This window comes from Parus major, chromosome 22, assembly GCF_001522545.3.
Source record: "Parus major isolate Abel chromosome 22, Parus_major1.1, whole genome shotgun sequence".
Lineage (NCBI taxonomy): Eukaryota > Metazoa > Chordata > Aves > Passeriformes > Paridae > Parus > Parus major.
Window position 1 is genome coordinate 1,915,546 of NC_031790.1, and position 23,010 is coordinate 1,938,555.

Here is a 23,010-nt window from a genome sequence, read left to right on the forward strand (position 1 = left end):
GGGAAGGGAAGGGAAGGGAAGGGAAGGGAAGGGAAGGGAAGGGAAGGGAAGGGAAGGGAAGGGAAGGGAAGGGACGGGTTTTGTTGGGCTATACACAGGTAAAAATTGTGGCCTTCTGGATCTGCAGGGAGACCACAAGGGAGATGGAGACATTTATAGTGCCAGGACACAGAGAATGGCTTCCCACTGCAAGAGGACAGGGATAGATTCGGATACTGGGGAGAAATTCTTCCCTGTGAGGGTGGGGAGGGGCTGGGATGGAATTCCCCAGAGGAGCTGTGGCTGCCCCTGGATCCCTGGCAGTGCCCAAGGCCAGATTGGAGCAGCCTGGGACAGCAGGAGGTGTCCCTGCCATGGCAGGGGTGGCACTGGCTGGGATTCAGCTCCCAACCCAATCTGGGATTCTCTGAACTTACAGTAAACACTGCTTGGAGGTTGTTCAGTTTCTCAATTTCTTTTGGCATCCCATTGCTGCCCCAACGGACCAGGTAATTTTCACTGCAAAGAAAGGGAGAAAAAGTCAATTTTAACAAATCAACACCTGACACCTCCATTTCCTGGCAAAAGCACAAAAGCATTCTGATCTTTGAGGAAAATATGACCCATCTTTTATCCCCAAATGCCTCTGAAGTGACTCATTTACTGGAGGCAGGATGGGGTGAGCCCTGGCAGCTGCTCCCCTGGCCAATTCCCACTGCATAGCCACACCTGATAACTGCAGTGCTGGACACAGAGTGTTCCTGACACGGAACTGCCTCCCTGATTAAGTTCCTCATATCCTCCCCACCTCCTCAGATGTGAACTGGCACTGACTGGACAGCAAACACCATTTAAATCCCTGATTTACTGAAAAACAATTAATAAAATTCTTAACCAAGGCTTGCAGCCACAGCAGGGAAAATTAAGATACAAAAAGACAATGTGGGATCAAAGAAATACCCAGCTTTAGGAAGGACACTACCTGGACTTCCTATCTCTCTGAAATTCATTCCAAAGTTTTTAGAATTCATTTTCCCCCACTGGGGCAGCAACCAACAACAGAACTGGAAAACTTCTGCTGGATCTCCCTTTCGAACCCGCTGGCTTCTTCAGAACGAACACCCTGATGACTAAATTGCTTAAGAATCTCAAAAAAAGCACCCACCTGATGAATTTGGAGAGGTCAGGGTCATAGAGGCTCATCAGCAGCTCTGCATCTTCCCCAATGTTGCAGACAAAGTTCTTGAAGTTCACATAGAGGCTGTAAGTGTGTGTGGAGTTGAATATTGGCTGCCCCCGGAGGTCCAAACTCTGCTGAAGGGACTGTAAAGAATTTCACATTTTCCATTAAATTTTATATTTCTGTTACAAACACAGGAGAATTTAGTTCTGCTGCCAAGGGAGCACAGCCTTAAGGGGAATATAAAAACACAGTGACTGAAGAGGGAAAACCAGAGGTACCTTCTCCTCCTGGATCCTCTCATCAATCCTCTTGGATGCAGTTTCATGGGCCTTGAAGAGGGAGATTGTGCTGGTCTCATCTGGGTCTAGGATGTTCCCGTTGTCATCTCGGACTACCAGGTCCAGACCCAGGATCCTGGACAGCCCCAGGAGACAAAAAAATGCTAGAATGTGGGAGCAGCAAAGATCATATCACTGCCTGTGCTCAACATCCCACTCCTTGGAATAACCTCACTCACTGCTGGTTTTCCTGCCTTAAAAAACCTTCTCTCCCATTTTCCCATTCAAGGGAGAAGGAATTAGTCAGGTAACTCAATCCTGGGTTGACATTTCCCTTATTCCTGCCTAAATGGCTTTCCTTCAAAGGTGGATGAATATCTACCAAGCTCATGGATTGCAGCTGATTGTTATTCTCTCCCACAGGCTTCTTAATTCACTTATTGGACCTCAATCGCAGCTGACAGGCAGAAAAATGAGTCCTGGAGACTGCAAACCACTGAGGGCTGGAGTGTCTGTGGAATCCTGCCCTCAGCTGCTGATAAAGCAGAGCATTTCCCCACCAGCATCCAAATCCAGGCACAAGCTCTGCTCCAACGGAAAGGCCGCCCCATGCCAGGATTTGTGCAGAATGAAGAGAGAATTCCTGCCAAGGCACAGAGATCTGTGGCACACTGAGAACCAACCTGCCAGGTGGCCATGTTGTCACGGGGACTCAAAGCTGCCATTTCACCCCTTCCAAGGAAAAATTTAAGCCTAAGTCAGGGCCTGGTTTTGCACTAAGAGCCTTCCTGGGGGTTTGGGAGCCTCCCCTGCCCTCCAGGCGGAGTTTGGAGCTCACCTGTTGCCATAGTCAATCTTGGCAGTGACTTTTTTCTTGAGCTCAGCCAGTTCATCCTTGGGCAAGGTCCCGGAGAGGATTTGGGATCTCCACTCTATCAGGCTGTAGGTAAGCTGCTGGACATGCCTGAACTGTGTGGTTTTGCTGTTCTGAGGCAAAAAAAGGAAAAAAAAAAAAAAGGGCAATTTTAATCAAGGAAAACCTGGAAACCTTAGCTCTGCAACCCCTCTGAAATGTGTGCAACTGCAGAACCACACCAGTTTTATTTAACTAAAAATACCCGGCACTCTGTGATACCACAAGAGCCATGCAGTAAATTTTGCAGCACTTGGCACTGCGAAGGTTTAAATGCCTTTAAGATCTTTAAGTGTCTTTAAGGGCTTTACCTTTCCCTGGGACATTATTTCAGAAAAACCTCACCTGCTAAAAATAAACCTCTGGTGCTTTCCAGCATTTCCAGATTGTTCTGATGGAGGCTTTTTATGAAAGGGACAGAGAAACTATCTTAACAACTAAAGGAGGACACTGAACAAGACATCAAAACCTGCCTGGTGACAAGTCCCCTCCTGCCATTCCTTCTGTTATCATCTCTAATTAATGCAAACACTTCCCACAACCTTTGCTGCTTCCACCTTCATAAAACCAGTCCCATCCCCACACCTTGCTCCTGCGGCTCCCAGCCTGTAATTACACATGGATACGTGGCAGCCCACCCTGTTTGTGCACTTAGATAAGTAAATTCGCTTTTCAAAGTGCCAGGGAAGACATTTAAACCATGGAAAAGAGAGCCCAGGCCTCACTCTCCCTCTGCCACCACAATGGGGCAGCTCCTGGGAGGATTCCAACTCTTCTCACAGGGAAGTGCCACAGATCTGGAGCCACTGGGACAGGGATTGAGTTATTCAGCTCCAAAGGAAGAATGTAAACTGAATTCAGGGCCTGGTTTTGCATTAAGAGCTTTTCCTGGCGTTTGAGAGCCCCAGGATGTTTGGGTCACATTTTCCCCACTGGGACCAGAGCTGTTAATGGTGAGCTACAAAACCCCCCTGCTCCCACACAGCACAAAAAGAACCTAAATGCAATTATTTCCTCATCCTCATCTCTGCAATGAACAGCAATGATATCAACTACTCCTATTTCCCTCCGATTTAAAGGTATGAAAATCCTCCCTTTGATCTGGGTGAACACCAATGTACTGGCAGGGGCTACTTGAGTTTTCAGCTCTATAGAAAGGATATTTGAGATATATTTAATAAATACAGAAAAAACATGTTCTTGTGTAAAAAGTTTGCAAAGAAGAGGCAATTTGTGGGAATTTTCAGAGCAGACCTCAATTTGACCTGAGTTATCTCCACAGCTAATTCCTATCACAGCAACCAATTAAAAACTCTCCCCATTTTTATATTTATTTTGCAGTGGTGATAAAGCCACAGCTACAATGAAACCCACATAAATTAAAGAAGTGAAATTAAATGCTGCCAAAATAAAAAAATCCCCTCGTGTTTTCTTTTTCTCCTCAAATGCCTCCCTTCCTCCCTTAGCTTTTTAAAAAATTCTTTTAATACGTACTGCAGGGAAAATAAAATAAACCCAAATCCATTTTAAACCACAACATATTCCAAAACTATTTTAAGACTTATAGTGGTTAAGCACAGGAACATGAAAGATTTCTGCTCGTTAAAAAAGCAGATTCTGAGGCTGGGATCTGAAAGTTATTCAGGAATAAAAAATGCTGGGAACAAAACTCTCTTTTCACACAGTAATACCATCACGTAGAGCTTCTCATTAAATTGAGAGGGTGGAACAAATTCTTGTGGTTTCGTGGCACACAAACACAACGTATTTGTGGCCTGGTGAAATTTCCAATAGGAAAACTTGCTCTGGGTGATTGGAGCTCATTTAAACTCACTCCCTCTTCTTAATTAAAGCACTGGAGCACATTTTGTGCAGGCTGAACTCGCTACTGCTCAGAGAAAAATCAAGTTTGACTCTTTAATGTGCCTTTAAAAGAAAACTACTCACTGTGGATTCATTTCTTTGAGCAAGAAGCACCCACTGCAGGACAACCCTCAAATCCCTGCAGTGCCTTGGCTTGCCTCACTGCTGAGGTGACTATTCCTGTGCTCAGGGATTTAGGGCATGAGAGCTCCTTCCCCACCCTACTGAGAGCTCCAGACATGGGAGCAGCCAGGAAATTCCTTCTGGGGGGCAGCTCCTGCTCTGGGACACGGACAGGACCTGGGGGATGGCTGGAGCTGTGGCACAGAGGCTCAGGTTGGATTTTGGGAAAGGTTCTTCCCCCAGTGGGTGCTGGCACTGCCCAGGCTGCTCAGGGAATGGGCACAGAGGCTGCCAAAGCTCCAGGGATGCCCAGAATGGGATTTTGGGGTGTATGTGTAGGGTTGGATCAGTGATCCCTCCCAGCTCAGGACATTCCATGATGTGGTTTTTGACAAGTGCCATCTCACCCCACAGCACATCCCTGATTCTTCCCCTTTGCCTGCTTCCTGTTTGGGCCAGGGATGCTCTGGGTGGGCTCAGCAGCTCATGGGACTCCTGCAGCAATTCCAGCACAGCAGAGCTCCCCCCTGCCCAAAGCTGTGTCCAAACTCCACAGTTTTGTGCCCAGCTGGCTTTTCCTGCCCTCACACAGGCAGGAAAAAGGGGCCTGGATTTCCCAGGGGAGCTGTGACTGACAGCCAGCCATGGCACGGTGACAGCGTGAGCTGTGCCCCAGGGCAGTGTCACCCCAGCTCTGGGAGCTATGGGAGCCCCATTCTGCACCAGCCAGAGCACCCTGCAGAGCCCAGCTCAGCTCCTGGGGCACAGGCACCAGCCCCTGAGGAGAACTCACCACGTACAGCTTGTGCCAGATCACCCCCCACTCCCGCAGCGTGGACGTGAGCTCCTGGCCCAGCGGCAGCTCGCTGGGAATCACTGTTTCGTGCTGCCTGCAGAGAGAGCATGGAGGAAATCAGAGAAAGGTTTCACTCTCAGGGTTAAAACTGAATGGAAAACACCCCTTTCTGATAAATATATAAATGGAAGTTCCAGAGGGGCTGGTTTTCACACAATTCCCTCGCACGTGATGTCAAGACCCTTAAGCTGTTCTCAACACACACATCCACATCCAGCATCCATTTTTAATGCAAAATGCTTCAAACTCCTTTCACTCCTCTTATTCCCAGTGGATCCATTCCAAACCCAGGATAAAGAGACAGAAATTAAGTTTGGAAGAATCCCTGCTTGCAATGGTAACTGTCACTTGAAAATAAGAGTTTTAAAAAAAGTGTTTTATAAAGTTCTTTCCTTTCCTCGCTGTTTTGCTCTCACTTAACGAGCACAGACCCAGCATGAGGAATCCAACAAGGAGTCATTTCCTCCAGTGTTTTCCAAGACAGGAAGGAATCCACGCTCCTGCTGGGCCCGTGGCTGCCAGCAGGAATCTGTTACAACTTGCAGGAGTCCCCAGAGGATGCACTGACCCTCCCCACTACTGACCTGTGCAGCAGAGCTCCCTTAATTCTGCAAATCATCTCCTGCTGCCCCTGCTCCCCACTTTGTCAGTGCTCTAAGAGTGGAATTATGCAGTGCTAGTCCAGCACAGGAGGTACACCCTGGGTTTGTGACAACCACAGCTGCATAAATTGGTTATTTTTGGGTTTAAATGGAATGAAATTCCCTGGGTTTCACTGCCAAAGAAATGCCAACCTACCCCCGGTCCTTCACGATGGCCTCTTTTAAATGGATGTAGGTTTCTGGGAAAATGCCCTAAAAATATAGAGAGAAATTAAATAAATCAATCCTACTGTGGGATAGGAAGTGACAAGAAGATTATTTAACAAAAAGCAGGGGAAAGGAGTAAGAAATGTCACAGCATGAGAGAAAAAAAGCAGAGGGAGGAGCAGCAGGTTCCGTATTGGCAACTCAAGAGAAGCTGATTCCTTGTTTTACTCCAATGACCCTCATCTTCCTGCAGGAAATGCTGGAAATTCCTGAAAATTATCAGTCACTGCCATGAAATATTCCTGGAGTCCTCTGTCAGGCTACCCAGTGCTCCCTAGAAAAACTCCCACCACCAGCATCCACAGAAATGCCCAAATTTTTGTTGTTACAGAGAAACCTTCAGGAAATGCTGTAATCCTTTTCTGTTCCCTTTTCTCCCCTCTTTACCCCTAGAACCAGAGGCTGTGGGGGATGTTACCACATGAGAGGAGCCAACATTCCTGGGGGAACCCAGATTTCCAGGCAGCTTCCAGCCCAAGCTCCAGCAGCTTGGCTGAAGGCCAGGGATGTGTACTCTCTGGAATATTTTCCAGTCAAAACACTGATATTCCCATTGAACAGAATCATGCTGGATGTGCACAGCTCCCAAATCATCACAATAAAGCAATAAAGTCATGTATGGAGATGGGAACAGATAATTTGGGAAGTTCCAACTGCATTCCTCATACTTCCAGCGGAGGAATACCCAACACACAACTCTGGACTTTCTGCTCCAGGTCACTGATTTCTGTCACTGAGGACAGGACACTATGGCCAGGAGTCCTGTCTGATGTTAAGATAAGAAAAACAGGAGTTTTCAGCACCAGACAGGGTCTGGCAAGGTGTGAAATTAAAATGAGAGTCACCCAAAAGTGAGGTCGTACCTTCTTGGATTTATTTCGGAGTGTGTATCCTCGGTACCAGCCTAGCAAAGCAAACACAGATATTTACATTTAATTATTTCCTGCTCACGGCAATTAAATACAAATTGTAATCCTCACCACCTTTCTACAACACCAATTTATTGATCTCCTCATTTGGGATCCACCCTTGGGAAGACACTTCTGTTTTTAGGAGCTGAGTTCCCTGTGCTGGTACAAATCCTGTTTTATCAATCTTACCTTGGTAAGACCTCAAAATTGGGTGATAGAAGCAATAATTGTGCTGCCCAGGCCTCAGGAACAAAAGTCTCTGAGAGAACATTTCTCCTTGCTTCAGCAGCTGGGGTTTAACCAGGATTTCCATGGAATGGGCTGGCTTGGGAGGGACATTAAAGCCCATCCAAGGCGATTATGTCCAGCTGAGTGGCAGCATCAAGAAGGCAAAGGGGTTTAAGGGAATAATCAGGCAAAGGAGAGAGGAGGCTGGTTTCTTTGGGTTTGTTTTCAAATTTTTTTTGGTGTTTTTATTGTTGCTCCCCCCTCCATATTCCTATATTTATCAAAGAAAGTTCCATAAAGAACCATAGATCTGGCACTCCGCAACCATAAATTAGAGCTTAGAATGGTTTCATTTGCATTTTATTGAGGATTTTTATGTGCATGTGGTTGTATTTCCACTCATTTATTTTCTGAAGTGCAGTTTTGTGCCCTTCCTCCAGCAATGGGGAGGTACCTCCACCTCAAAAACTCCAAAATTACAGCAATAAGTTTGGAGAAAAGAAGAAACTCCATTTTTTTCTACAGGAGGAAAACAAGATTATCCATTGCTCATGGAGCCATGGATGAGGTCCTGGATTAGGGATGAGAAGATTTAGGTTCTATTTCTATCTAAGTTGTCATTAATTGAAGGGGAAAGCACAAATTACTCAGGGTGGGAGACAGAGTTCATGGAATTTAGGATCCCACATTCAGCCCTTCGACAGCACAACTTCCTCCTGTTTCAAAGGGCCCCTTGGCCTTCCCCCATTCCTGTAAAATATTTTGCAATCATTGCATAAAAACATGTTGGGCCTGATTGTGCAAAGCTGTTTCTGCAAGCACCTCATGCAACTTCTGTTGGAATTCTGTTCCCGCTTTCAACAACTTTATCCATCACTTTAACAGCAACATCAATCTTTGGGCAGTGGTCAATCAATGACATGATTTCTCCTTAAAAAAAAACAAAATCTGCTTAAATCTTCAGAGGAATGAGAGACTGTTTAAGTGCTTGAGTGTTTTCCCCAAGCAGAGATGGGCTAAAAATGGAGAAAGGTTTTGCAGTTGATGATGACATGGAAAATTTCAGCTGCTCCAACACTCAAACTGAAATCTCAGGGAAAACAAAAAAAATAAGCAAACTTGCAAATAAATGGCTAAAAGTTTGGGGTTGCTGCTTTGTTGGGGTTTTTTAATGGATCAGGTCCTCAATTTTACCCTTCATTAAGTGGATTTTGTGCAGTATGGAAGAGAAAAATTTAAGGACAATACTCCAGAGATGATAAAGTTCTCCCTGGTGATGCAAGGCCAGATCACGTGCAGGACCACAGGGTTGCTGTTCCTCCTCCTGCAGGACCCTGTCCTGTCCCACAGCACTCAGGGCATTGCTTCACCTTCCACAGGGGGGACTGAAACCAGGGACAAATTCAATGTAAACTTCTTTCCAGCGGGAGCAGAACCTGCCAGGGGTCAAGGTATATGAGGACATACTCCATCCACTCCCAGCCTGGCTTTTCCCACAGCTGCCCTGAAACACCACAATTTACAAGAATAATGATAAATCCTGCAGATTAGGAGAGATTCCCCTCAAATTCAAAGTGTTCTCCCAGCTCCCTGCTCAAGGACAGACTCCCTGCACTGGAGCAGCCTCCAAAGTTCTGGAGGCAGCAAGTTTCCCTCTTTTCCTTGGATTCTGGAGCACATGCAGAGTGCCGAACCCCAGCAGGCAGGAGGAGCACACACTGCGCTCTTCTTATCAGGGGAAGGAGAAATCTTTGTACAAAAAGCTCGTGCCCTTCTGCAGGCAGAGAGAGGAGGGGAAAATAAAACCTTGCTATGAAGTGTGGGACCTGAACTGACAGCCCTGGGCCCTGCAGAGGCTTTGGCTGTATTTGTTTAAAAGGGAAATGGATCTAAGAAAAGAGATGTGAGAGCTCTCAGGTGTCCTACACAGATTGTTCCTGGCACAGAGAAGCATCCCCGGGTTCCCATCCCTGTCCAAGGCCAGGTTGGAGCAACCTGGGTAGTGGAAGGGTGTCCGTGCCCATGGCAGGGGTGGGACAGGACGATTTTAATGTCCCTTCCAATCCAAACCGTTCCATGACTCCATGGACATCAGCTCGTACTGGGAATAGTGGAACCTTCAGCTCACACTGCTCAGCCTGTGGCTTCCCTCTGATCTCCTTCCCTATGTCCTCTGTCCAAGCTGGAGCTAAATTTCCAGTGGTGTCACCCTCTGATGAATCCCTGGCACAGGGGAGCTGCAGGTCAGAAAAATTAATCAATCATCCCGTGTGTGATCCCAGGTGCGATCCCAGGTGTGATCCCCAGGTGTGATCCCCAGGTGCGATCCCAGGTGTGATCCCCAGGTGCGATCCCAGGTGCGATCCCAGGTGCGATCCCAGGTGTGATCCCAGGTGTGATCCCCAGGTGTGATCCCAGGTGCGATCCCAGGTGCGATCCCAGGTGTGATCCCAGGTGTGATCCCCAGGTGTGATCCCAGGTGTGATCCCAGGTGCGATCCCAGGTGCGATCCCCGGTGCGATCCCAGGTGTGATCCCCAGGTGTGATCCCCAGGTGTGATCCCAGGTGTGATCCCCTCGGAATCTTCTCAGGTGCTCTCATGTCCACCCCAACTGCACCAGCCCAACTGGGGCTTGGAAAACAAGAGGCAAAGCATGCTCAGAGCCTCGCCCCCAACTTGGGTGGGATTCTGGGGGGTCTGTGCAGGGCAAGGGGTTGCACTGGCTGATCCCTATGGGTCCCTTTCAGGATATTTTGTGATTCCAGCCTCTGCAAGAGGCCTCTGGTCAGCAGCAGCAGCACAACCGAGCAGGAATTTTGGGATTTAAAGAAGTTTCCTGGCACTGCAAGGAAGTGCAGGAGCAGCACCTGACTGCAGGGACTTCCCGAGGGTTTGGGAGCCACCTCAGGAGAGGTTTGTGCAGCCCAGAGCTGCCCCAAAGAACACCCAAAATTCCCTTTATTGCCTCTGCCTGCCCAAAATTCCCTTTATTGCCTCTGCCTGCCCCGCAGCAGCTCAGCTCCACCAGGCTTGTGCCTCCAGCCCTGGGAGCAGATAACATTTACAGCAAATCCCACCACAAGTCCCGGGATCCCTGCAGAGCCAAAATCCCAGAGCACAAAGAGCTTCCATGTGTGACACCTGGCTGAGGAACCCGCTGCTGCTGCTGCCTGGAAACAGCGGGAAAAGCAGGAATGTTCTGGATCTCCAGGAAGCAACAGCCCTGGGGACGTTGTGGGAACTCGTGGGGTGAGACCCTGAGCATCCTGAGCCGGGCAATGACAGCGAGATGCTCCTGGGGCTGCTACCTCTACATGAGAGCCTCTGGACAACCCCAAAACTCCCCTGAATTCCCTAAGGAATGTCACTGACAGCCTAAGGAAAGCCCTTTGCTATGGTAAGGTAAGGTAAGGTAAGGTGACCCAAAAATGACTCCACAGGGCATCTCCCAGCCCCAAAAAATGCCTTCACAGGGCTTCCTTTTCCCAACCCCAATTATTTTATAGGGGATTTCTCAACCCTCAAAAAATGATTTCACAAGGTTTGTCCCAACCCCCAAAAAAATTTTTCACAAGGCATATCCCAACCCCATCCACCAAAAATGACTTCATGGGGAATCTCCCAACCCCAAAAATGACTCCACAGGGTATCTCCAGCCTATCCTCCCACAGAGCCCCCGCCCTGGTTCCATGGAAACTTTTCCTAAGTCGAGGCTTGTGTGTCCAGATAAGAGCAGTGATTAGAGGAACAAAACCCGTTTTTATCAGCAGGCAGCATTAGCATGAGAAGGAGCAGAAAAGGCCTCTTGTGAGAACATTTATCCTCAAAAACAGACCCACAGAGAGCTGGGAACACAGCTGAGAGTTGATATCCCAAAAAAGAGATTTGGGAAGACACGAGAAGCTCCTCCCAGGCAGGCAGAATATCAGAATTGGGAGGGTTTGAGGTGAATTGATGGGAAATTAGACCAGACCCACAGTAGAATCACCATCTCTGCATCTTCTGTGCACTCACAACTGTTTGGCTCAATTTCTGGCTGCTCTTTCTGCGAAAAGGGATTTTTTTGTTGCCCTGCAGGAATTCTGAGGTGCCTCAGCCACAGATTTCTGTTCCCCACTGGTGGCTCAAAGAAAGAGAACAATCATTTTCCTCTTCACACATGAAAACATTCACCCAAACTATTCACAGGCAATTTTCTCCTGACAAAGCTCCAAACTGGAAGATTTCAGGCCAAAAATAAAAATAATAATAAAAAAAGAAGGATGTAATTTATGTACTCATTCCCTATTCCTCTCTCTGTCAAGATGATTACAAGAAATAGGGGATCAACAATATTTAAAAAAAATAAAAATGGGGAGAAATAAGTAAATCCTCCCCACATTTTGGGAAGTACAAGATGCCTCCTCTTCCCGAGGGAGTTTTCCTCCCTCTTCCCTGTGTCTTTTTGCAGAACCATGTCATAAATCAGTGATTTCCACAGGAATATTTCCCTTTACCCCCTCTCTCCCCATCACAGTGGGATAAAAACAGGACAGGATTTCCAGGATTGGGAGCTGCTCCCAATCCAGAGGATGGAAAGGGAACAATGGGCCAAGAACAAATTGCTAAAGGAGCCGCTCCCTAATTCTGGGCATGGAATCTTCCTTCAAATTGATGCTGCTTGTGAAAGTAATTGGATTTGTATTTTACCTTTAAGTTTTGGAAAGGGAAGCAGTGACCTGAGCATTCCTTAAAGTGATTAAATGGCTCTGTTCCAGTCTTAATATTGAAAGCTTTGTCAAAGAGTCAAATTTGATAGGGAGGTCCGAAACACTCAAGTGTAATTTTCATCTTTAAAATAAGAATTTTGTTTTCTTTGTGGTTTGCATTAAGGTATTATGAAAAATGTCCCAGTGAAGGACTGGGATAAACAGCCTAAAAAGGGCATGGAAGCTCCATAACTGGAGCATTTTAAGAACATTTCATGCCAGTTTGTGATACTACAACTGAAAACAACATAAATTATGAACAAATCGGCCCTTCCCTCTGCTTTTTTGTCATCCACTCAGATCAAAAAGAAATTCAGGTTAAAAGATAGGGTTTTTTTTTTTTAAATTATTATTCTTATTTTCCAGCAGGATCAGCTCATCCCATGATCACAGAGGCCTGGCCTGGACCAAAGAGGAGCCAAAGCAAAGAGGTGTGGGTGAAAACAGCAGCAAACAGCCAGAATTAAACATTTCTTTCTCCTTCAGTGCTGCCTTGAGAATACTGGTGAAACCTTACTTTGATAAACACTGCCTGGAACAGCACAGAGATGAGAAATCCTCTGTACTTCTGCATTTTCAACACTATTTTAAAAGTTAAGGGGCTACAGCAACCACTACACACCAGATTTGTGCTTTGGGGCGTAACAGAAGTTGAAAATACCGACCTAAAATTTGAAAAAACAATCTTGATTTGTTCCTATTTCCCTTTGAACCCCCCTGTGAGCTGCACCTACCTTCGTACATCTCCAGGATGTGAACAGTGTCCCCCACCTGCAGGGACAGCTCCACGTCCTGCGCAGCCTCGTAGTTGTAGATGGCTGAAAAACGGGGAGAGAAAGGGAACAAACAGAGCCATGAGGGGATCAGGCTTGGGAATGGGCTCTCCAAAGGCAGGGAGGATTTAGGAAAAAGGAATAAAGCCATTAAGTCACCCTGGGTATGGAATTCACTGGGAAAGGCCATCATATATTAATTTCCAGATTTTATCGTGAAGAAATATTATTAACAGATGACAAAGTGGGGTTTTACCTTCCAGACAGGCCTGTGACACCTTCTGGAGGAGCTGCACATTCCCACTTGGGCAAAAACCTGCCCACAGAGGGTAGAGGTTCCATAATTGGCATTTTTTAGTCTTTCGCAGGAGTAACTCCAGCATCAGACAACATCAGAAATGGGATAATAAAAACCACCCCTATTCCAGACTAATCCACACCCATATCCAAACCAAATCATACTTATTTCCTGCTAAAGGCTCTGCCCACCAAGAACCAATTTTAGCACCAAAACTTAGGGATTCTGTACAAATTTAATCCCTCCCAAAGGCAAAGTTAAGCTGAATGCTTATGGGATTTCAAGGGGGAATAGGATTAAGTGCAGGAGGCCACACTCCTGGTGTGCCTTTTCCCTGAGACTTGCTGGAGCTTCCCTGGGCAGAGCAGAGCCTGCCCTGGGAGCAGATGAGAAAGTTTAAATTGAATTTGCTTTCAAACTGAGTAAAAATACATCAAATCAGTGAAATGCTTTGCTGTGGTTAAAGGAATTCATCAGCAAAGTCACAGCAGACCAAGGCCAGACCACCTGATTTATTTAAAATACTGATTTAAGGACTGATCACATCCTAAATACAGCAATTAAATCTTCCCAGACACAAAATTCCCATATTTATGTATCCCTGAGCAAATCCACTGGTTAATAACCACATTTGTTCCTAAGAAAACAAAAAAAAATCATTTTTCAGAGAGGAATTCTTGAAACTACCCAAAGTTTGTGTTTGAGGAGCTCTGGACTGGAAATAAAATCAATCAATAAAAATCGGAGATCTTCTGCCAGGAAATTCCTATGAAATGCCTCCCATTCCTGTCGGGATGAGGTGCTCTGCCTCCTGGCTGGGCTCCAGCACAGCCTGGGGGTTTCACCACCGGAAATTCTCTCCAAATACTGAAGCTATAAATATCCCAGGCTGAGGATGTGAATCCCCACAGGATCCCTGATCCCAAGCAGGGACATCTTCCTGTGCTGCAGGGCAAGGTTTGCTCCCAGGGAAGCTCCATTTGCTTCGTGCCACAGACACACAGATGCACTAAATCCATGATTTCCACAGGATTACAGGAATTTCACTGGATTTCTGCTCCTAAAAGCTGCTTCCACACCCAGTTTCCTCTCCTTCCCCACAAAGGGGCTGTAAATCAGGATTGTAAAGCTGGCTGGTGAGCTGGGTGTGCGGCTCAGACACCTGAAAGACCCCAGGGCCGGCCCAGAAGTAAAAATTCCATTCACATTCTAACAGAAACATCTGGATAATGTTCGTGGCCAAAACTGAACGTGAAGTGTGAAAGGGTCTGGGTTAGGAGGGGATTTAATTCCATCAGTGCCACCCCTGCCATGCCCAGGGACACCTCCCACTGGCCCAGATTATCCCACCTTGGCCTTGGACACTTCCAGGGATCCAGGGGCAGCCACAGCTGCTCTGGGAATTCCATCCCAGCCAAGAATTCCTTCCCAATATCCCATTTGACAGTGGGAGCCATTCCCTGTGTCCTGTCCCTTCATCCCTTGTCCCCAAGTCCCTCTCCAGCTCTCCTGGAGCCCCTTCAGGCCCTGCAAGGAGCTCTCCCTGAAGCTTTCCCTTCTCCAGGTGAACACTCCCAGCTCCCTCAGAATCCAGAGGGGCTCCAGCCCTGGAGCATCCCCGCGCTCCCCTCTGGCCAGGTCCCTGAGGTGCTGCAGGGCTCTCACACCACCCAGGGATTCCCACACACAACTCCCACACGCCCCGCATTTTTCTGGGACAATCACTCATTATACGAATACCAGGCTGCATTTTTCCCATAAATTGCTGCCCAGGGAAAGGTGGGTGGACATAGGCCCAGCCTTTCTGCTGGGAACACAGAGTTAATTCAGCCCAATGAGCACCAGGAAGAAGCAGCCATTCCGTTCCCCTTCCTAAAGGTCACAGCAGCCACAAGACAGAACCAACTCCCCTTCCCTTCCCTGCTCCACCAGGCAGGTTTCACATCCCAACGTGCAGCATTTACAACGTGGAGGAACTCCCACATGAAAAAAAAACCCACAAAAAACAACAACAAAAGTCAATTTTATCCTTCCTTGCCTTCCCAGACTGAACTAAGACAGAATAGAGGGTCACTGTCTGAAACCTCCTCCCTCACAGTTGTTACAAGATTATAAAAGACAAATTACTGGCATATTTTCCCTGGGAGCTTTGCTGGTTGTAAGTGACGTTTCCTGCTGCTGGAAGTCAGAGCTGTCCCCATCCCATCCCATCTGCAGGGATTTGTGCTGCTGAGCCCCCTCCATCACCCCTCTTGGACTTGAAAGGAAAAGGAAGCTTCACATCACAAACATGGGCATGGCATGGAAAAATAAAACCCCTTCACTTAAATCCTGACAGAGCAGCAAGAAAGAAAGAAAGAAGGAAAAATAATACAGAGACTTTTGTATTCAAATTTGCAGCAATATCTGAAGTTAAGTCTTTTTGCTCCAAGCTAAACTTCAGCTCTGATTTTGTCCTTTGAAATTCACTTCAGAGTGTTGATCCTGCTCCTTTTATCAGCCCGGATGAAAAGCAGCGCTGAAATTGAGGAAATTTAACCCAAATAAAGAGGTGGAAAACACGAGCCTGGGTTTGTTTAAAGATCATTTCTTCAAGCACAACTGGAGGCAATGTCTTGTTGCATTTGGTTTAGTGCTTCAGTTCAGTTAAAAGGTGAGGAATGTGTTTTCCAAGCGCACACAGCCTATGGAATCCATCAGGATTGGAAAGGGCAGCAGATAATTCCAGAAGCAGTCGATTTTATGGCACAGCCAGGGCCAGAAGGTGAAGATAAGCAGCAATTTTCGTGCTCCAGGGCAGAGGGTGATTGCTCAGAGGGGCTGGAGGAGGAACTCTGAGGCACAACCTTCGGGGATGCTCTGCCCCAAAACTGCCCCACAGGCAGGGACTGCATGGGTGACAAAGGGCCAGCTGGCAGAGCCTGGGCTCTCCAGGGCTCAGAGGGGACAGGTGTGGCACTGTCACTGCCCCGGGACACCAGGCCAGCCCCAGGACACATTCCCAAGCCCCAGGACACACTCCTGAGCCACGGAATGCCGCCAGTGGCACCCGCGCACGGGGCCTCAGTGTCATGCCTGGGGCACAACACAAGGAGTGCAGCTCTAGCTCCAGCAAAAATCCCCAAAATGCATTTTAAAACCCACAAGTAAAACTTTTAGATGCACTTTAAAACCCACGAGTAAAACTTTTAGATGCACTTTAAAGCAAAGCTCTGCTCTGGGCAAGAGCGCAGCCGCAGTTTGCAAGAGGTGCGTGGGCCTCTCACAGAGCCTGAGCTGGGGGTCAGTGCAACCCGGGACAGACAGGGAATTTTCAGGGAGAATGGCTTCCAACCGGCAGGGAGGAGGCTTAGATGGAATATTGGGAAGGAATTCCTCCCTATGAGGGTGGTCTGGAATTCTCAGAGAATTTGTGGTTGCCCTGTCCTTGGAAGTGTCCAAGGCCAGGATGGAGCAGCCTGGGATAGGCCATGGCAGGGGTGGGATGGGATGAGCTGTTAAATCTCTTCCAAACCAACCAATTCCATGATTCCACCTTTCTTTTAATTCCTAGACTCATTTTCCCCATAGATTAACTCCTTTTCAAGACTAGCTCTAAAGGCCACGCTGAGCTAAAACACCTCAAAATGAAAAGAGAATGAAGCAGGAACTGTCCCACACAAATTCTGTGTAATTCAAATCAAAAGGAAATGGAATCTTTCCCTCCGTGAGTGCACATGAAATGTGGATTATTGGCCTGGGAAACAGAGCCCCTGCAAGATCCATTATCTCTGAGCTGGCTCTGGACCCCCTCTGCCCCACCCACCACAACCCCTCTAAATGCCACATCCTGCTCCCACTGCCCTCCCATCCGAGAACTGAGGCTGCTCCCCAGAACAAAGAATCCCTTTCAGGGCTCTGCAGGAACCCAACTCATTCCATCCCTCAGCCCCACAGCATGGAACCAGAGAGATTTGACTGTAGAACTCAGGAATGGCCTTTCTGCAGGACAGCCCTGCTTGGAGGAGCCTGGGATGGTCCCCGGTGCCAAGATCCAGCGAAAAAGACAGTGGCTTTATTTAAAAAACAAGGAACTGCCCAAGGAACTAATTCTTCAGAAGAACAAAGTCTTTTTGATGTTTGGAGCAAAACTATTCTGGTAACTTCCCAGGAATTTGTGTCTGACAAACTGAGAATGGCATAATTAAGATTTAGATGTCAGACTACTTCTTCTGCTTCAGAAGAAGAAAAAAAAAAAAGTAATTCATGGTTTAACACTGGGCATTTAGTCACTGTTATGAAAAAAAGAGATAATATCCGTATTTTCATGTCTGCAAGATCCCTGTTAGTCACCTTCCCCTCAAACATTTGTTGCAAAGTGTTTACACCACAGTATCTGCATAAAAATAAAGAATATTCTCTTCTCAGAGCATCTGAGCGGTACACAGGACACAGATACACCCTAAACACCCAGATTTGGGCTCCAGTATTAATTTCACCGCAGCACAAACTGTTTTGTCTCTGAGTGTGCTCAGGGTGGAAGGAGCCAAACTCTGGCTGCTCCCATGCTCTGACCCTTACAGACACTCTGTTTCATTTTCCACCCAAGGAATACTCACACACAAACCTTCTGCTGTGTCATTTTTTTCACTGTCCTCTCCATTTCCTTTATTATTTTCACTCCAAAGGGCCCTTGGGGGTTTTAAGCTCAGATAAGGAATTAATCTACATGAGCTGTCTCAGCTCCTTTCTGGAGTAAGGAGTGCTGTGAGCCAGAGGAGAAATAAATCAACGCTGCCAGTGAAGAGCCAACCTGCTCCTGAATTTACAGCACCCAACCAGATCTAGGCTGTGATTTCAGAAAAAAAAAAAAAAAAGCCAACCAAAATACCCAGACCTGCAATTCCAGTCCCCTTGGAACACCAGGAAATGTTCCCCTCTGCAGAGGCACAGCTGGAAAAACAGCCTAGCCTCTCTTCATTCACACTTCTGTAAATTTTACCAGGTTTGATGCATCTGTTTATGGTGCTCCCCAAGGTTTTGCCAGGAAGGGTTGGGCCAGATGATCCTTGAGGTCTCTTCCCATCTGATATTCCCTGATCCTGCAATTCCTCAGGCTGTGGTTGGGGGGAACGCCCAGCTTTTGCTCCCAGTGCACCCCAGTGAGAGCAGCACCTCCCTGGCAGTGTCCAAACACCAAAAGGGCAGATAAATAATGAAGCTCAGCCTAAGCATCCAACACTTTTTAAGAATGCAGAGTGTTCCAAGTCTGGTAATCCCTGCCAGGGATCCTGTCAGGGTTAAAGGCGCTGATGTTACTGCTCCTCCAAGCCCTGCAGTTTTGTTCTGCCTCTTTGGGATCCCAGCACCAACACCCAGACCGAAGGATCAGTATTCTCCCAAAAATACATTAAAACATTTAAATTAATCACCCTGACCCCATGAAATTGTTCCAACATGACCACAGAATAAACAGTTTTGCCAGTGGTTTTCTAGGGAGCAGAAACTGGTTTATTGCTGAGCCCAGCCTGCTGGCATCACTGCAATTCAACACACCTCAAATATTACGGTTTCCCTTTGTTCCTTTGGACTACGAGACTTGGGAGAACACAAAGCCATTCTTGGGGCTGTGCCTTCCACAAGAAGGGCTTTATACCCCACACTACTGTGGCACTAATTCTGATTTACTAACTACACACCCCTACTAGGGCTCCCAAATCCAATTCCACAAAAGCAACCTCTGATTTTATTCCCATTTTTACAGCCTGTGAAGATGCAGTGTTTGTTTACAACACCCACACAACTGCAACTGGATTTTACCAAGTCTGTCTGTAATTACCTTTTCTCCTCCAAGCTAGAAGTGCAATTTGTGCTTGCGTACTTTAAGTACAAAAAAATTATTTTTCCAATGAAATTTTCAGGCAAATTTCTAAAAGCAAGACCCCACCACTCCATAAATTGGACTGCTCAGCTCGTTTCCAACTTTAAAGCATGTGGCACTTTCAAAAGAATTAATTGAATTTGCCACTGGCTTGAAATTACTGTCCCAGTTCTCACTGGGCAAAACATCAAAGCAGGAGTAGGAAAACTTGGAAATGCCCGTGCCTGAAGTGGAGAGCACTCCCAGCCTGAGCTCTGCTGTTTGCATGTTCCAGGGACAGGGAAGGGGCAGAGGTGAGGGGTTTCAGGAGTGAAACATTTGAGGACAGGGTCCAGCTGTGCTTGTGGGCTGAATCTCACCCTGAGCTCAAACTCCAGCGCTGTCCCTCGCTGGCATCACCACCAAAATCGCCACTGGGACCAGGCCAAAGCTGAGGGACTCCCTTTGCCAGCTGCCAGCAGAACCCACCCCGGTCACAGCTCAGAATTTGCAACAAGGGCTCCAACACCTTTCCCCTCCCAGACAGGGGCTCGGGGGGAGATGGAGCAGCTCTCCCTCAAATTGAGAGAACTCATAGCACGGCTCATTTGGAGAAATTTGGGATTCAGCGCTGAGGAAGTTTTAACTCTGCTGGGAAATACCTTTATGGAAGCTGGAGCTCTCTGGAGCTGGCTGGGGGAACACAAGGAGAATTTCTGACATGCAGAAGCATGGGATTTCAATTCTGCACCTCCAGTTCTGCTCACCCAAGGTGGATTTCGGGGCAGATTTACCTTTTCTGAATGGCCTGGGGCTCACTGACCCCATTCTGCAGAACAAACCCCATCAGAGAGCTGCACAGACAGACTGGTTCTCATTTCCACAGAAATGCCAATTCCAAGGCCACCTATCCCAGGTAACAAGAAATGGGGGAATAGGATTAAAATGAGGAGCCGGAAATCATGGCTGGGAATGGGGTGGGGGGGGTCTTACACTGAAAGCAAAAAGCCAAACAAGAATATCAATCCCTTTGTTGCCAAGAAAAGTGAAGAACAAACTGCTCCAAAATTTGCAGTAAGTTTTAATTAAACTGCCTGAGCTGCCGGGAGATGAAGAATTAACCACTGAAGCCTTCCCTGCTTTATTCCTTTACATCAAACTTGAAGCCCCCATGGCACTGTCAGAGCAGAATGGAAGTGCTGCAAGAATCACGTGAAATAAGCAAAAAAAATCAAAACTTAAAAATAACTTTTCCAGAACCAAGTGGCCACTACTTGCCCATGACATTCTGAGCCACTCTCAGAACTTTAGAGCTGAAACCATAAATGGTTTTACTGCCATGAAGGATCAAAGTTCCAGACTTCCCAAGAGCAGGAATCTCCATTGCACCTTAATGAACTTTTGGTTCAGACTCAGCACCTTCCAGGACGAGGGGCACTTGGATTGCACCAACACCTCCTAAAAATTCAGTGTCAGTGAGCAGAGAATCCTCTCCGCAGCACAAACACTGCTGGCTGTGTTCTATGACAAAGTGCCAGGCACCACCTGAACGAGGCTGCCACAGAACTGCTCCTTTAAGTGGTGCTTCCCCCTCTATCCCAGGGACATCTCCCTGGGAAGAACAGCCTGTACTGCACCAAAAAGACATTTTTATCATTTTAGCAACTGCTCCAGCTAAAACTCCGCAACATCATTGCTTTATGGAGGCACCCACAGACTGCCAGCCCAAAAAGCTGTTTAATAACTTGGGTTTATGGGCTGGTTTTATTAGCACAGGTTTGCTGGCAAAAGCACCCAAATCCATTGCAGGATTTCAGGCAGCAGCAGCTAAATAGACTCAAAACATCCTCTGAGCTCCAGCAGCAAGGGGGGGAAATGTGTTTATGGCTTTGGGCTGACATTTTTTAAGCCTGGCCATGGTCGTGTCTTTAATGTCATGGCAGAAATAGGACTCTTTTCTTCCTTAAAAGCAAGAGTTGAGAGAAATGTCCTACCAGTCACATAAAGTGCAAGTTGAAGAGCAAAATATGCAGATTTTCGATTAAAGTTTGCAGGTAGAAGGGATGTGCATTTTTCAGCAGCTGAATGATAAAGATGATTATACACTATGAGAAAGAATATTACACTTTAGTACACAGTCGCTGTTTCTTGACTAATATATTTAAGCTTTTCCTCAGTTCATGAGTGTTTATTTTGCTTTTCCTCTCTGTAACTCCCATTTGCAGTTGTGCTGGCAAACACAGTCCCTGTGCCAGAGGAAGAACCACCAGAATAATCAAGAATTGGTGTGAAATTCAGCCCTGGCCCCACACCCAGCTCTGGGGGAAGTTGGCTCCTACGATCTCTTGACACCTCAACCCAGATTTAGTCAGCAGGACAGAGCTCAGCCCGAGCTCCAGAAGCACCCAGCAGCTCTGGATGCTTCTTTAGAGCTTCTGTAAGGGGATTTAATTGTTAAAAAGATGAACTGTGGGACAGTTCCTGAACACCACACAATGTGAGTCACAAACTGAAGCACCCACAAGTCACAAAACTCAGGGAAATATTTCTTTTCAAAGTAAGAGTGAGATAAGGAATATTTACTAGTCCTGTTCATGGCAGTGAAATGCTTTGAAGTCCACAGGATTAATTTCACAGGGAATGACTTAAGCAATGGAAATCACCAAAAATAAGAGAAGACAGGCCCTAGCTAATATCTATTTTTAAAAAATAGAAAGGACTATGAAAGCAAGAATCAGCAGGGCCAAATTTCACATCAAATCAACTGCAGACACAGCAATAAAAGTTGGGGAACTAAATCAGAAATGAAATGTCGTGTGCTGGGAAGATTCAGTTCAGTGCTGCTAACAATGCCAAGGTTTTGCTTTTCCCCACTGGGAATTTTGTTGGCATTGCCATCAGGCAACTTTTACCCATAAATGATAATAAAGCAGGAGAAATGAGCAGAGTGTTTGCACCCACGGGAAGGGAGGTGATTAGTTCTGCAGCAGGAATGGAAGGATTGGCTTTTCCATCCCTCTGGAGCCCCTGCAAGCAACCAGAGGCACAACAGTGGATGTGAGTTCCAAGTCAGAACAGGAATGGAAAAAGCAAGAAGCATGTTGAGACAAATATGGATTTTGCCCGAATTTGGCACGATGCACAACTCCCAGCACTGTACAGGGCTTTGATCCCAGACTGTCTGGGGAGGGAGCCCTGCAGGTGCCTGGCATGGGGACAGGACACCAGCAGCTGGTGGCCCAGCACCCTAGGTGATGCCTTAAGTTTTAGATTTTGTATTTTTCAGATCCTGTACTGCATTAGTGCATAACTGTGAACTCTACAGAGAGTGTTAGTAAGCTCTCTTTACATTTTGGGCAGACAAAACAATCCTTCCAGGCCTGAGAACCAAGGACACCCTCTGCCTCAGGCCTTAGAAGTATAAACAAAAGTGAATCGGGGAGAAGCGAACTGGGGGTGAATTACTTCATTACCTGAAGCTGTAATTAGAGAATCAACCCCTGATATGACAATGGGCCAGACTTGTGTGAAAAACTGGTGTGTGCATCTGGGGTGCAGCCTCTGTGAGGCTCTGGCTGCCCAAGGGGTCTCTGCTGAAGGCCTTCAATCAATCCCTGCTTTATTCTCTTCATCTTGTCTGGGGAGCCAAACCAAACCACCAGTGAGCAGAGCTGGTCCTGCAGCTCCCTCCCTGCTCCATCAATCATGCAGGGGCTGGCAGGGTTTGAGGAATTGCTGCCATTCCTGAGCCCTGATGGAGCCACCACCTGACCAAGGACAGACCTCAGCATTTCTTTTCAAATAAAGCAGCCCAAGGCTCTGGTCCTGCCAGCCAGGACAGGTGCCAGGGGTGTGAGAACCCACCAAAACCTGAAAGTACCCCTGTCCAGGATTCTTCCCCAGTCCCACCATACAAACTCCGTGGAACAGCCACACTGCCCCAAAAATGAGGGTCAAGGAATCATGGAATGGCCTGAGCTGGAAGGGACCCACCAGAACCATCGATCCAGCCCTGCACAGACACCCCAAAATCCCACCCTGGACATTCCTGGCAGCACTGTCCAAATGCTCCTGGAGCTCTGGCTCTTCCCTAGGGAGCCTGGGCAGTGCCAGCATCCTCTGGGGGAAAAACCTTTCCCAAAATCCTA

The 23,010-nt window shown here is 47.1% G+C and overlaps 1 protein-coding gene across 3 annotated transcripts in view; it reads right to left on the reverse strand.

Annotated features, from left to right (window-relative positions):
• Nucleotides 1-23,010, reverse strand: part of DOCK5 (dedicator of cytokinesis 5) — a 74,516-nt gene that overhangs the window by 47,666 nt on the left and 3,840 nt on the right. For all 3 annotated transcript variants that reach the window (XM_015648867.3, XM_015648866.3, XM_033519448.1), the window contains exons 2-9: nucleotides 12,687-12,770; nucleotides 6,928-6,968; nucleotides 5,994-6,049; nucleotides 5,133-5,229; nucleotides 2,279-2,427; nucleotides 1,441-1,576; nucleotides 1,145-1,302; nucleotides 417-498 (exon numbers count right to left, since the gene is read on the reverse strand). In XM_015648867.3, the coding sequence (XP_015504353.1) occupies nucleotides 417-498; nucleotides 1,145-1,302; nucleotides 1,441-1,576; nucleotides 2,279-2,427; nucleotides 5,133-5,229; nucleotides 5,994-6,049; nucleotides 6,928-6,968; nucleotides 12,687-12,770 (803 nt within the window). The remainder of the gene's footprint in view (nucleotides 1-416; nucleotides 499-1,144; nucleotides 1,303-1,440; nucleotides 1,577-2,278; nucleotides 2,428-5,132; nucleotides 5,230-5,993; nucleotides 6,050-6,927; nucleotides 6,969-12,686; nucleotides 12,771-23,010) is intronic.